Consider the following 15490-nt stretch of genomic DNA (forward strand, 5'->3'; position numbering starts at 1 on the left):
GACAATTGCTCTTGACATATCAAAGGCCTTCGACAAGGTATGGCATAAGGGTCTACTTCACAAGATTTCCAGCTATGGTATAACTGGAAATGTTTTCTCAATCATTAAATCATTTCTCTCCGATAGACTCATAAGAGTAGTGGTAGATGGACAAAAATCGGAGGCCTGCAATATAAATGCTGGAGTCCCTCAAGGGTCAATCCTGGGCCCAACTCTCTTCCTGATCTACATCAATGACCTCCCTAAACACATACTTAAATCATTCGTTGACATCTATGCTGATGACACAATCATCTACGGCAACACATCAAAGGCTGTAAATGACAAAGTTCTCTCTGATTCTCTCTCCTCTGATCTCGAGCGCGTGGTTCAGTGGGGGAAGATGTGGCTGGTTACCTTTAATGCATCCAAAACCAAACTCCTATCCTTACATCATCAACGCTCTGATCCCCATCGACAGCGACGTCGAGCCAAGTAGCGACGTTCACGAAGAGGCTCCGCGGAGATCGCAGCGAGAGAGACGGCCGCCATGTTAGTCGAGCGACTACGTGATGAGTTGACATGTGATGATCATGTAGATCAAGGGGGCGTGTGGTTTGAGTTGCCCCCCTTTGCAAATTGGCTGTTTGGAGAAATGGAAAACTAGATGGCTCTGTGTGGTTTAAGTTGTCCCCCTTTGCAAATTGGCTGTTTGGAGAAATGGAAAACTAGATGGCTCTGGTTGATAGTCAATTTGCATAAGTGGAGAAATGGGCAGCATATAAACGGTACTTTTTTTAAGCAGGGTGAAGAGCGCAGAGAGGGAAACGACGGTTGGAAGAAGTGACGGCAAATTCTTTTTGTGACGGTGAATTATTTTTGGACGTTGAAGAGCTCGACCTTTTGGAAGGAACAGCTGTGTCTTATATATTTTTTTTCTACTTCACTACAAGCTATTTCGGCAGTTGCTGCAGAACTATAGAAATATGGTCCGGAAAGCCATTGATAAAGGCCATCTTAAGCATCACCATCAAGATACAGCGGTATCAAGCTGGCTACATCCGCGATGTCCCGCAACTTAGCGACAAGTTTAACCTTGGTCAGCCAGGTTATAACTACGATTCCCTGCTCACTCTCTTTTTTCCTGATTACACAGGTGAGGGTGCTGGCCAGGAAAAAAGAGAATGAGCAGGGAATCGTAGCTGTCGCTCAACGAAGCAAACTGCAGCAGGAAGTTGTGAAGGACGAAACCCAGGTTCTCTGGCAGATGCTACCGATGCCAAGGGCCCCATATGGCGAGGGAGTGCAGGGAGCCAAAGCCAGAAGTCACGTGTTACCGCTGTGGGGAAGTCGGTCACATCAGCAGATTCTGTCCCCAGGGAAAACGAACAGGGGGAAGCCACTGCGCCAGTGGCTACCCCACTTATTCGATGAAGGCGCTTCAGGGTATGTCACCACAAGTAGAGGTGACCCTAAATGGACGAAGTGCAAAAGCCCTTGTCGACACGGGCTGTACTTCAACAATTGTCACCAAAGACATGGTTGACACATGCAATGGAACCAGCAGCATTACGGCAGTTGACGGCAGAGAGGTGAAGTGCAATGGCACAAGTATCGTTCGGTTGATGGTACGTGGGATGTCACTAACAATCCAGGTGATTGTTATTACCAAAATTGTCACGGGTGTCGATGTGGTGCTAGGGATGGACGCAATTGCTCGACTAGGGGGCGTTACAGTATATAGGAACTCCGTGAGATTTGGAGGAAATCAAGGGGATGCAGGTGTGCAATTCGAAAAAGGTTTCACAGGAACGGCCGGGTTAGACAAAAGTTGCACGATAGAGGACCAAGATTTCTCTGCACACTTTGATGGTGAGAAATGGACAGTCAAGTGGGCATGAAAGGGAGAACCTCCCATACTGAACAACAGAGTGGAATGCTACGAGCATACGTTGCGAGGAGGCGCAAGAGTTGAATTTGAGATTGAATTTGAGAAGGAGGTGGACCGATGGATCTTAGAGGGGATTTTAAGACCATGGACGGAGAAGGTGGAAGGTGTGCTGCCGTTAATGGCGGTTGTTCAGCCCACAAAACAAAAAAATCGGCCAGTACTCGGCTTCAGGGAGCTGAATGTACACGTTGCGTGTCACACGGGAGGCGATGTGATAGACATGTGCGGAGAGACCATGCGAGAGTGGAGGCAGATTCAGAAGGCTGCGACGATTGTGGATTTAAAATCTGAATACCTACAGATCCACATTTCACAGGAATTCTGGAAATACCAGCTGGTCAGATACAAGGGCCGAACGTACTGCCTGACTAGGTTGGGTTTTGGCCTGAATTCTGCACCAAAAATCATGGCAGCGATCCTCAAAACGGTGCTAAGCAAGGAGGACGCAGTCAGAAGAGCCACCAGTTCCTACATTGATGATATTTTGGTGGATGAGACGGTAACAACTGCAGAGGACGTAGTAAAACACCTCAACAGCTTTGGGCTAATTGCAAAACGCCCGGAATCGTTGGAGGGAGGAGCTGTGTTAGGGCTCCAACTAAGAAAGGACCAGATAGGACGGTTAGTGTTCCGGAGAGGAAATGAGATCCCGGAGGTGTCGGAAAAATTGAGCAGGCGAGAACTCTTCTCAATATGCGGAAGATTGATGGGCCATTACCCTATTGCAGGATGGCTACGGACTGCATGTAGTTATATCAAAAGGCGAGCTAGTGGAGCGAAGTGGGAGGATGGAATTTATAAAGAGACTGTGGACATTATGAGAGAGATTATTGAAGAGGTGAAGAGGGAGGATCCAGTGATAGGTGTTTGGCATGTACCCAACAGTGCAGAAGGTGTTGTGTGGTGTGATGCAAGCTGTATAGCAGTGGGGGTCACCTTGGAGATAGGTGGTGTTACTGCAGAAGATGCTGCTTGGTTGTGGAAGAAGGACGACGTGGCTCACATAAATGTGGCGGAACTGGATGCGGTTATGAAGGGCATCAACTTAGCCTTGAAATGGGGGCTACAGAATGTTGAGATGAGGACCGACTCAGCCACTGTGTTCTCTTGGATCCAGTCCGAAGCTACAGGAGAAAGGAGGGTGAAGACGAAAAGCGCTGCCGAGATGCTAGTAAAGCGTCGATTGATGATGTTAAGGGAGCTGATTAGGGAATTTGATCTTCAACTTAGGGTGGCTATCGTTCGTTCAGCGAAGAACAGAGCAGATGTGATGACGAGGGTGCGGAAGACCTAGCTAAAGACACCGAATGAGGCGGCTGTTGCAATATGTTGTTTGAATGAAGACACTCTGAAGGATTTGCATGACATGCACCATTTTGGAGTGGATAGAACCTTGTTCTTGGCCAGAAAGGTGGACCCCAGAATCACAAAGGAGGCCGTTAGGACAGTGGTTAAGAGATGCAGCCGGTGTCAATCAATCGACCCTGCGCCGAGTAGACACGAAGCTGGTGAGGTTCAGGTGGCAGAGAACTGGAGCAGATTGGCGATAGGCGTAACGCACTATCGACAGAGGCCGTATCTGTCAATGGTCGACTGTGGACCAGGAAGAATAGCCATTTGGAGGGAAATCAAGGCGGAAAATGCAAGTGAAATTGCAAAGGTCTTGGAAGAGGTGTTTTTGGAGAGGGGTCCAGTGACGGAAATGCTAATGGACAATGGAATTGCCTTTCGCTCAGCTGCTATGGAGAATGTGTTGGATAAGTGGGGAGTGCGGCGCTATTTCAGGGCTGCATATAGACATATAGACCAGGCGGAAACGGAATTGTGGAGCGGCATCACAGGACCATTAAGGCTATAGCTGAAAGGGGCCAGATTTCGCCGCTAGAAGCTGTCTTCTGGTATAATATGGCTCCAAAGTCAGGGCAAAAAGTGGAGTCAGTGCCGCAGAGGGCAGTCTTCAAGTACGAGTGGCGGCATCCCCTAACTGCACAGGTACCCGTGGAGGAAGGCGAGAAGCGAGCGACTGTGCGAGAGGAAGTGTGGATCAAACCGCCTGATGCTCGCTGTACCACACGCTTGGGGAGGGACATTGTGACAAGTGTCCAGTCCCCGAACAATGTATCTATCGACGGCATCCCTCGACACATCCTTGATGTGCGGCCAGTAGTGGTGTCATCAGAGGAAGACAGTGACGTTGAGCCAAGTAGCGACGTTCACGAAGAGGCTCCGCGGAGATCGCAGCGAGAGAGACGGCCGCCATGTTGGTCGAGCGACTACGTGATGGGTTGACATGTGATGATCATGTAGATCAAGGGGGCGTGTGGTTTGAGTTGTCCCCCTTTGCAAATTGGCTGTTTGGAGAAATGGAAAACTAGATGGCTCTGGTTGATAGTCAATTTGCATAAGTGGAGAAATGGGCAGCATATAAACGGTACTTTTTTTTAAGCAGAGGAAGAGCGCAGAGAGGGAAACGACGGTTGGAAGAAGTGACAGTGAATTCTTTTTGTGACGGTGAATTATTTTTGGACGTTGAAGAGCTCGACCTTTTGGAAGGAACAGCTGTGTCTTATATATTTTTTTTATTTTTTTTTTTCTACTTCACTACAGTCAACATAGAAATTGCTATGTAGTTATTGTGTTCTAAGCATTTTCCTAGTTCACTTTATGTTTGAAAATTATTTCAATAAACACGTTCTGGGTATATTGTGTTTTTTCTCAACCTCCTTAATAACTTGAAACACTGAAATCAACAGATATTCCTATCTTCTGCTATAGTTTCGCTAATACTGCTTTAAATACTTTTATTTTTTGACTGGAGTGGAGTATTGTAAACACTTTCTCAAAATTTAATGGATTTTAGCACCCATTCCTTTAATATTTAAAAAAATGTAAATTCGTTAATAATTTGATACACAGTGTAAATTAATCAGATCCCAAAAAGAATTGCATTACATGTTGCATAGGTGCATCATTGGAAAGAGAAGCTCCATAAGCAAAAGGCTGGCGGTGCGTAAACCTTTTCTTACAATTTTCTTTGACAAAAAAGAAAAAGAAGTTTTAAGAATTGAACCTTTTTTAAATCTTTTCTAACAATTTTCTTTGAAAAAAAAAAAACAAAACAAAGAAACACAATTTTGAAAAAAAAAAATAATACTCGAAACTAAAAATTTTTTGGCTTCTTTGAACCTTTTTAAAAAACTTTGAAAAACCAAAAACATATAAATAATTTGTTTTGAAAAAAAAAAGATTTGATAATTGACGACACTCGGCATAATCAGCTAGTTGATATCATATTCCGGACAAACCCGAGTGGACGCTTAGATACGACTGGTTCATGCACAAGTACCATAATTTCAACTAATCTTGCAAATCAATTACATTACAGAGACTGAAGTATAAAAGAAATTTCAAATACTGTATGTTACTCAAGAAACTTGATTTTTACTAAAAATATTGTAAGAAAATAAAAATGTGAACATCATGAAGGTTTCTATTTCTTTCGCTTCATTCGAATATTGTTTTTATTACTTTCATTTCATTCGAATATTGTTTTTATTTCTTTCATTTCATTCGAATATCGTTTTTATTTCTTTCATTTCATTCGAATATCGTTTTTATTACTTTCATTTCATTCGAATATCGTTTTTATTTCTTTCATTTCATTCGAATATCGTTTTTATTTCTTTCATTTCATTCGAATATCGTTTTTATTTCTTTCATTTCATTCGAATATCGTTTTTATTTCTTTCATTTCATTCGAATATCGTTTTTATTTCTTTCATTTCATTCGAATATCGTTTTTATTTCTTTCATTTCATTCGAATATCGTTTTTATTTCTTTCATTTCATTCGAATATCGTTTTTATTTCTTTCATTTCATTCGAATATCGTTTTTATTTCTTTCATTTCATTCGAATATCGTTTTTATTTCTTTCATTTCATTCGAATATCGTTTTTATTTCTTTCATTTCATTCGAATATCGTTTTTATTTCTTTCATTTCATTCGAATATCGTTTTTATTTCTTTCATTTCATTCGAATATCGTTTTTATTTCTTTCATTTCATTCGAATATCGTTTTTATTTCTTTCATTTCATTCGAATATCGTTTTTATTTCTTTCATTTCATTCGAATATCGTTTTTATTTCTTTCATTTCATTCGAATATCGTTTTTATTTCTTTCATTTCATTCGAATATTGTTATTTCTTTCATTTCATTCGAATATTGTTTTTATTTCTTTCATTTCATTCGAATATTGTTTTTATTTCTTTCATTTCATTCGAATATTGTTTTTATTTCTTTCATTTCATTCGAATATTGTTTTTATTTCTTTCATTTCATTCGAATATTGTTTTTATTTCTTTCATTTCATTCGAATATTGTTTTTATTTCTTTCATTTCATTCGAATATTGTTTTTATTTCTTTCATTTCATTCGAATATTGTTTTTATTTCTTTCATTTCATTCGAATATTGTTTTTATTTCTTTCATTTCATTCGAATATTTTTTTTATTTCTTTCATTTCATTCGAATATTGTTTTTATTTCTTTCATTTCATTCGAATATTGTTTTTATTTCTTTCATTTCATTCGAATATTGTTTTTATTTCTTTCATTTCATTCGAATATTGTTTTTTTTTTCATTTCATTCGAATATTGTTTTTTTTTTCATTTCATTCGAATATTGTTTTTTTTTTCATTTCATTCGAATATTGTTTTTATTTCTTTCATTTCATTCGAATATTGTTTTTATTTCTTTCATTTCATTCGAATATTGTTTTTATTTCTTTCATTTCATTCGAATATTGTTTTTATTTCTTTCATTTCATTCGAATATTGTTTTTTTTTTTCATTTCATTCGAATATTGTTTTTATTTCTTTCATTTCATTCGAATATTGTTTTTATTTCTTTCATTTCATTCGAATATTGTTTTTATTTCTTTCATTTCATTCGAATATTGTTTTTATTTCTTTCATTTCATTCGAATATTGTTTTTTTTTTCATTTCATTCGAATATTGTTTTTATTTCTTTCATTTCATTCGAATATTGTTTTTATTTCTTTCATTTCATTCGAATATTGTTTTTATTTCTTTCATTTCATTCGAATATTGTTTTTATTTCTTTCATTTCATTCGAATATTGTTTTTATTTCTTTCATTTCATTCGAATATTGTTTTTTTTTTCATTTCATTCGAATATTGTTTTTATTTCTTTCATTTCATTCGAATATTGTTTTTATTTCTTTCATTTCATTCGAATATTTTTTTTATTTCTTTCATTTCATTCGAATATTGTTTTTATTTCTTTCATTTCATTCGAATATTGTTTTTATTTCTTTCATTTCATTCGAATATTGTTTTTATTTCTTTCATTTCATTCGAATATTGTTTTTTCTTTCATTTCATTCGAATATTGTTTTTATTTCTTTCATTTCATTCGAATATTGTTTTTATTTCTTTCATTTCATTCGAATATTTTTTTTATTTCTTTCATTTCATTCGAATATTGTTTTTATTTCTTTCATTTCATTCGAATATTGTTTTTATTTCTTTCATTTCATTCGAATATTGTTTTTATTTCTTTCATTTCATTCGAATATTGTTTTTATTACTTTCATTTCATTCGAATATTGTTTTTATTTCTTTCATTTCATTCGAATATTGTTTTTATTTCTTTCATTTGAATATTGTTTTTTTTTTTCATTTCATTCGAATATTGTTTTTTTTTCATTTCATTCGAATATTGTTTTTATTACTTTCATTTCATTCGAATATTGTTTTTATTTCTTTCATTTCATTCGAATATTGTTTTTATTTCTTTCATTTCATTCGAATATTGTTTTTATTTCTTTCATTTCATTCGAATATTGTTTTTATTTCTTTCATTTCATTCGAATATTTTTTTTATTTCTTTCATTTCATTCGAATATTTTTTTTATTTCTTTCATTTCATTCGAATATTGTTTTTATTTCTTTCATTTCATTCGAATATTGTTTTTATTTCTTTCATTTCATTCGAATATTGTTTTTTTTTTCATTTCATTCGAATATTGTTTTTATTTCTTTCATTTCATTCGAATATTGTTTTAATTTCTTTCATTTCATTCGAATATTGTTTTTATTTCTTTCATTTCATTCGAATATTGTTTTTATTTCTTTCATTTCATTCGAATATTGTTTTTATTTCTTTCATTTCATTCGAATATTGTTTTTATTTCTTTCATTTCATTCGAATATTGTTTTTATTACTTTCATTTCATTCGAATATTGTTTTTATTTCTTTCATTTCATTCGAATATTGTTTTTATTTCTTTCATTTCATTCGAATATTGTTTTTATTTCTTTCATTTCATTCGAATATTGTTTTTTTTTTCATTTCATTCGAATATTGTTTTTTTTTTCATTTCATTCGAATATTGTTTTTATTACTTTCATTTCATTCGAATATTGTTTTTATTTCTTTCATTTCATTCGAATATTGTTTTTATTTCTTTCATTTCATTCGAATATTGTTTTTATTTCTTTCATTTCATTCGAATATTGTTTTTATTTCTTTCATTTCATTCGAATATTGTTTTTATTTCTTTCATTTCATTCGAATATTGTTTTTATTTCTTTCATTTCATTCGAATATTGTTTTTATTTCTTTCATTTCATTCGAATATTGTTTTTATTTCTTTCATTTCATTCGAATATTGTTTTTATTTCATTCATTTCATTCGAATATTGTTTTTATTTCATTCATTTCATTCGAATATTGTTTTTATTTCTTTCATTTCATTCGAATATTGTTTTTATTTCTTTCATTTCATTCGAATATTGTTTTTATTTCATTCATTTCATTCGAATATTGTTTTTATTTCTTTCATTTCATTCGAATATTGTTTTTATTTCTTTCATTTCATTCGAATATTGTTTTTATTTCTTTCATTTCATTCGAATATTGTTTTTATTTCTTTCATTTCATTCGAATATTGTTTTTATTTCATTCATTTCATTCGAATATTGTTTTTATTTCATTCATTTCATTCGAATATTGTTTTTATTTCTTTCATTTCATTTGAATATTTTTTTTATTTCTTTCATTTCATTCGAATATTTTTCAGCTGATGAAACCAGGTATTTTGGTGAACCATGTAAATAGAATTTGTTTATAACTTAAGCTTTGTTTTGTGTTGTTGATTTTAACCATTGTAAATTGTAATTCCGAATTTTATTAGTTGAAAGATCAAGTTTACTTTTCTCCTTATCAGCAATATTAGTTGCATTCATCATTTTTTATGCAAATTATTTGTTAAAATGAATAAAAATAAAATGAGAATAGCAGAAATAAAATGAATAAAAATAAAATGAGAATAGCAGAAATAAAATGAATAAAAATAAAATGAGAATAGCAGAAATAAAATGAATAAAAATAAAATGAGAATAGCAGAAATAAAATGAATAAAAATAAAATGAGAATAGCAGAAATAAAATGAATAAAAATAAAATGAGAATAGCAGAAATAAAATGAATAAAAATAAAATGAGAATAGCAGAAATAAAATAAATAATAAATAAAATGAGAATAGCAGAAATAAAATGAATAAAAATAAAATGAGAATAGCAGAAATAAAATGAATAATAAATAAAATGAGAATAGCAGAAATAAAATGAATAAAAATAAAATGAGAATAGCAGAAATAAAATGAATAAAAATAAAATGAGAATAGCAGAAATAAAATGAATAATAAATAAAATGAGAATAGCAGAAATAAAATGAATAATAAATAAAATGAGAATAGCAGAAATAAAATAAATAATAAATAAAATGAGAATAGCAGAAATAAAATGAATAAAAATAAAATGAGAATAGCAGAAATAAAATGAATAATAAATAAAATGAGAATAGCAGAAATAAAATAAATAATAAATAAAATTAGAAATGCAAAACTTGATGAAATGATCTTGAAGACGTTTTTTGTAAAGTTCTTTACTTACCACAATCTGTCAGTAGGCGGGGGTGGTACATTAATAGTGAGTGTTCCATTAAGATTGTGGACTTCCACTGTGAGAATGAGTGGTGTGTTGGACACTTCTTCCATGGCCATTTTTATGTACTTATATTCTGTAGCTTGCTGGAAATATTTGGACTGGGTGATTTTGTTGATATATTTTAGAATCTTCCGACTTGCACCACTCCCTCCAGTGCCAACAACTTGGGGTACTCCACTGACAGAAAGAAAAGGAAAACTGATAACAAATGTTTAAAAATATACAGATTATACACAAGCTATTAAAGTCACAAAATAGAAATAAAAATAATTTAGAAAATTAATTCCTTTCCGTTCAATAATTAGTTCTTTTATTTGCTAGCAGAAAATACCATCGTGCCTTTATCTATCTGTGGAATTTACTATTAAAATAATAATAAATGTCTATCAGGGTTAATAATATTAACAAAGTTTTTTTTTTCCATAAAAATAATTATCAATAATAATTGCCAGCTATATTTAAATAAAATATTTAAATTTATCTGGTTTATCTTGTGTAAATCAGAAGCAATTACGTGGTTGGTGAAGCTGGTTCAAGCAATGCACAGAAAATGTTCAGTCATGTTAGAATTTTGAGAACATATAGTGACAGCTTTGATGTGCAACAAAGATCTGAAGAGAAAGTATATTGTGTTGGTAGTGCTATTTAGGTTATACACAAGTTATACGACCATTTGGAGATGGTACTTGTGTGATTGCAAAATATATCAGTGGATGGAATTCAGGGAATTTCTTTCATTATTTACCAGCAGAGCATTAAGACTATTGATCAGGTGTGAGGATGTGTGAACGTGAAAGCAAGGACACACATGTTGCATGGAGGGAATTGACATGCTTATATCTGCTCATGCCAAAGGATGATTAAATCTGAACTTTATAAGATGTGTGCAAAACAGATTTTGTTGGTCTAGTCACACTGAAGAATGAAAGTTCTTTTGCTAACAGGCTCAGTTCACAAAGGAAGGTCAATAAAAACAAATAAGGCTATAACTATAATAAGGATAGATTTGAAGAAAAATGAATAAACACATGGCTAGAGCTAGATTAGAAGTCGATTTATAAAAAACATGTAACATTGACACGTTAAATCTAATAGAATCATGAACAATTGAAATAGTTTTAAATAAATATTCTCTTAATAAACAATAAGTAATAAATATTCTCTTAATAAACAATAAGTAATAAATATTCTCTTAATAAACAATAAGTAATAAATATTCTCTTAATAAACAATAAGTAATAAATATTCTCTTAATAAACAATAAGTAATAAATATTCTCTTAATAAACAATAAGTAATAAATATTCTCTTAATAAACAATAAGTAATAAATATTCTCTTAATAAACAATAAGTAATAAATATTCTCTTAATAAACAATAAGTAATAAATATTCTCTTAATAAACAATAAGTAATAAATATTCTCTTGCAAAAAAGCTTAAAATTTTTTTTTTTAAACCCAATTGATTAATTTTGGATGAAACAAGCAATCCAAGAACTTGGGTATTGTGATTGATTCCTTCTTTACTCTCACTACCAATGCAGACCTGCAGAGTGCTCGTTCTCATGTACGACTCCTTCGCAAGTGTATGACCTGACATCCTTCTACAACTGTACACATCTCTAGTGCGACTCATTCTAAAATATGCCATCCATAGTTTAATCCACCTTTTTGTTCAAAATATCCAATACCTGGAGCGAGTTCAGAGGTTTGCGATGCTAATGATTCAAACCAAATACTATGAACAACCATTAGAGGTCTTCTACTTGTATCCACGGTAATGTAGGCAGTGACATGGCAACTTCATCATTGCTTTTTAACATCATGTGCAGCAACAACAATATATCTTCTTCAAATCAGATATTTTGTGAAAACTCAAAGAAGCTGTACACAGACAATTTCATGTTTTTTTACTTTTAATGTCATTTCCTTTTTTCATTTCCTTTTTTACTTTTATTTCCTTTTTTTACTTTTATTTCATTTCCTTTTATTTATTTTTATTTCATTTCCTTTTTTTACTTTTTCATTTTTTTACTTTTTCATTTCATTACTTTTATTTCATTTCCTTTTTTTACTTTTTCATTTTTTTACTTTTATTTCATTCCTTTTTTTTACGTTTATTTCATTCCCTTTTTTACTTTTATTTCATTCCCTTTTTTTTACTTTTCCTTTTTTTTATTTCATTTCCTTTTTTTACTTTTATTTCATTTCCTTTTTTTACTTTTATTTCATTTCCTTTTTTTACTTTTATTTCATTTCCTTTTTTATTTTTATTTCATTTCCTTTTTTATTTTTATTTCATTTCTTTTTTTACTTTTATTTCATTTCCTTTTTTACTTTTATTTCATTTCCTTTTTTATTTTTATTTCATTTCCTTTTTTTATTTTTATTTAATTTCCTTTTTTACTTTTATTTCATTTCCTTTTTTATTTTTATTTCATTTCCTTTTTTTACTTTTATTTCATTTCCTTTTTTTACTTTTATTTCATTTCCTTTTTTTACTTTTATTTCATTTCCTTTTTTTATTTTTATTTCATTTCTTTTTTATCTTTATTTCATTTCCTTTTTTTATTTTTATTTCATTTCCTTTTTTATTTTTATTTCATTTCCTTTTTTTACTTTTATTTCATTTCCTTTTTTTACTTTTATTTCATTTCCTTTTTTTTTTTTACTTTTATTTCATTTCCTTTTTTTTTACTTTTATTTCATTTCCTTTTTTTATTTTTATTTCATTTCCTTTTTTATTTTTATTTCATTTCCTTTTTTTACTTTTATTTCATTTCCTTTTTTTACTTTTATTTCATTTCCTTTTTTTACTTTTATTTCATTTCCTTTTTTTACTTTTATTTAATTTCCTTTTTTTACTTTTATTTCATTTCCTTTTTTTTTACTTTTATTTCATTTCCTTTTTTTTTACTTTTATTTCATTTCCTTTTTTATTTTTATTTCATTTCCTTTTTTATTTTTATTTAATTTCCTTTTTTTACTTTTATTTCATTTCCTTTTTTTACTTTTATTTCATTTCCTTTTTTTACTTTTATTTCATTTCCTTTTTTATTTTTATTTCATTTCCTTTTTTTACTTTTATTTCATTTCCTTTTTTTTTACTTTTATTTCATTTCCTTTTTTATTTTTATTTCATTTTCTTTTTTTTACTTTTTCATTTTTTTACTTTTATTTCATTCCTTTTTTTTACGTTTATTTCATTCCCTTTTTTACTTTTATTTCATTCCCTTTTTTTTACTTTTCCTTTTTTTTATTTCATTTCCTTTTTTTACTTTTATTTCATTTCCTTTTTTTACTTTTATTTCATTTCCTTTTTTTATTTTTATTTCATTTCCTTTTTTATTTTTATTTCATTTCTTTTTTTACTTTTATTTCATTTCCTTTTTTACTTTTATTTCATTTCCTTTTTTTACTTTTATTTCATTTCCTTTTTTTATTTTTATTTCATTTCTTTTTTATCTTTATTTCATTTCCTTTTTTTATTTTTATTTCATTTCCTTTTTTATTTTTATTTCATTTCCTTTTTTTACTTTTATTTCATTTCCTTTTTTTACTTTTATTTAATTTCCTTTTTTTACTTTTATTTCATTTCCTTTTTTTTTTACTTTTATTTCATTTCCTTTTTTTTTACTTTTATTTCATTTCCTTTTTTATTTTTATTTCATTTCCTTTTTTATTTTTATTTCATTTCCTTTTTTTACTTTTATTTCATTTCCTTTTTTTACTTTTATTTCATTTCCTTTTTTTACTTTTATTTCATTTCCTTTTTTATTTTTATTTCATTTCCTTTTTTTACTTTTATTTCATTTCCTTTTTTTTTACTTTTATTTCATTTCCTTTTTTATTTTTATTTCATTTCCTTTTTTATTTTTATTTCATTTCCTTTTTTTTTACTTTTATTTCATTTCCTTTTTTTTACTTTTATTTCATTTCCTTTTTTTTAACTTTTATTTCATTTCCTTTTTTTACTTTTATTTCATTTCCTTTTTTATTTTTATTTCATTTCCTTTTTTTACTTTTATTTCATTTCCTTTTTTTTTACTTTTATTTCATTTCCTTTTTTTTTTACTTTTATTTCATTTCCTTTTTTTTTACTTTTATTTCATTTCCTTTTTTTACTTTTATTTAATTTCCTTTTTTTACTTTTATTTAATTTCCTTTTTTTTACTTTTATTTAATTTCCTTTTTTTTACTTTTATTTCATTTCCTTTTTTTTACTTTTATTTCATTTCCTTTTTTTTTATTTTTATTTCATTTCCTTTTTTTTTACTTTTATTTCATTTCCTTTTTTTACTTTTATTTCATTTCCTTTTTTTTTACTTTTATTTCATTTCCTTTTTTTTTACTTTTATTTCATTTCCTTTTTTTTACTTTTATTTCATTTCCTTTTTTTTTATTTTTATTTCATTTCCTTTTTTTTTACTTTTATTTCATTTCCTTTTTTTACTTTTATTTCATTTCCTTTTTTATTTTTATTTCATTTCCTTTTTTTACTTTTATTTCATTTCCTTTTTTTTTACTTTTATTTCATTTCCTTTTTTTACTTTTATTTCATTTCCTTTTTTTACTTTTATTTCATTTCCTTTTTTTACTTTTATTTAATTTCCTTTTTTTTACTTTTATTTCATTTCCTTTTTTTTACTTTTATTTCATTTCCTTTTTTTTACTTTTATTTCATTTCCTTTTTTTACTTTTATTTCATTTCCTTTTTTTATTTTTATTTCATTTCCTTTTTTACTTTTATGGCATTTCCTTTTTTTATTTTTATTTCATTTCCTTTTTTTACTTTTATTTCATTTCCTTTTTTTATTTTTATTTCATTTCCTTTTTTACTTTTATTTCATTTCCTTTTTTATTTTTATTTCATTTCTTTTTTTTATTTTTATTTCATTTCTTTTTTTATTTTTATTTCATTTCTTTTTTTTACTTTTATTTCATTTCCTTTTTTATTTTTATTTCATTTCCTTTTTTACTTTTATTTCATTTCCTTTTTTTATTTTTATTTCATTTTTTTTTATTTTTATTTCATTTCTTTTTTTACTTTTATTTCATTTCCTTTTTTACTTTTATTTCATTTCCTTTTATTTTCATTTAATTTCTTTTACTTTCATTTCCTTTTTTTTACTTTTATTTCATTTCCTTTTTTATTTTTATTTCATTTCTTTTACTTTCATTTCCTTTTTTTTACTTTTATTTCATTTCCTTTTTTATTTAATTTCTTTTACTTTCATTTCCTTTTTTACTTTCATTTCCTTTTTTACTTTTATTTCATTTCTTTTACTTTCATTTCCTTTTTTTATTTTTATTTCATTTCCTTTTTTTACTTTTATTTCATTTCCTTTTATTTTTATTTCATTTCCTTTTTTTACTTTTATTTCATTTCCTTTTTCTATTTTTATTTCATTTCCTTTTTCTATTTTTATTTCATTTCCTTTTTTTATTTTTATTTCATTTCTTTTTTATTTTTATTTAATTTCTTTTACTTTCATTTCCTTTTTTACTTTTATTGCATTTCCTTTTT

At 28.9% G+C, this 15490-nt stretch overlaps 1 protein-coding gene across 3 annotated transcripts in view; it reads right to left on the reverse strand.

The window, feature by feature from the left end:
- The window catches only part of LOC145285996 (testis-expressed protein 2-like), a 281702-nt gene that overhangs the window by 32035 nt on the left and 234177 nt on the right, over positions 1–15490 (reverse strand). For all 3 annotated transcript variants that reach the window (XR_013869089.1, XM_080134589.1, XM_080134588.1), the window contains exon 6: positions 9911–10141. Coding sequence is in view for 2 of the 3 variants with exons in the window: in XM_080134589.1 (XP_079990715.1) it covers positions 9911–10141 (231 nt within the window). In the remaining variant the exon portion in view is untranslated. The remainder of the gene's footprint in view (positions 1–9910; positions 10142–15490) is intronic.

This window comes from Euprymna scolopes, chromosome 10 (genome assembly GCF_053919585.1).
Source record: "Euprymna scolopes isolate OS-2025 chromosome 10, ASM5391958v1, whole genome shotgun sequence".
In the NCBI taxonomy this organism is placed as follows: domain Eukaryota; kingdom Metazoa; phylum Mollusca; class Cephalopoda; order Sepiida; family Sepiolidae; genus Euprymna; species Euprymna scolopes.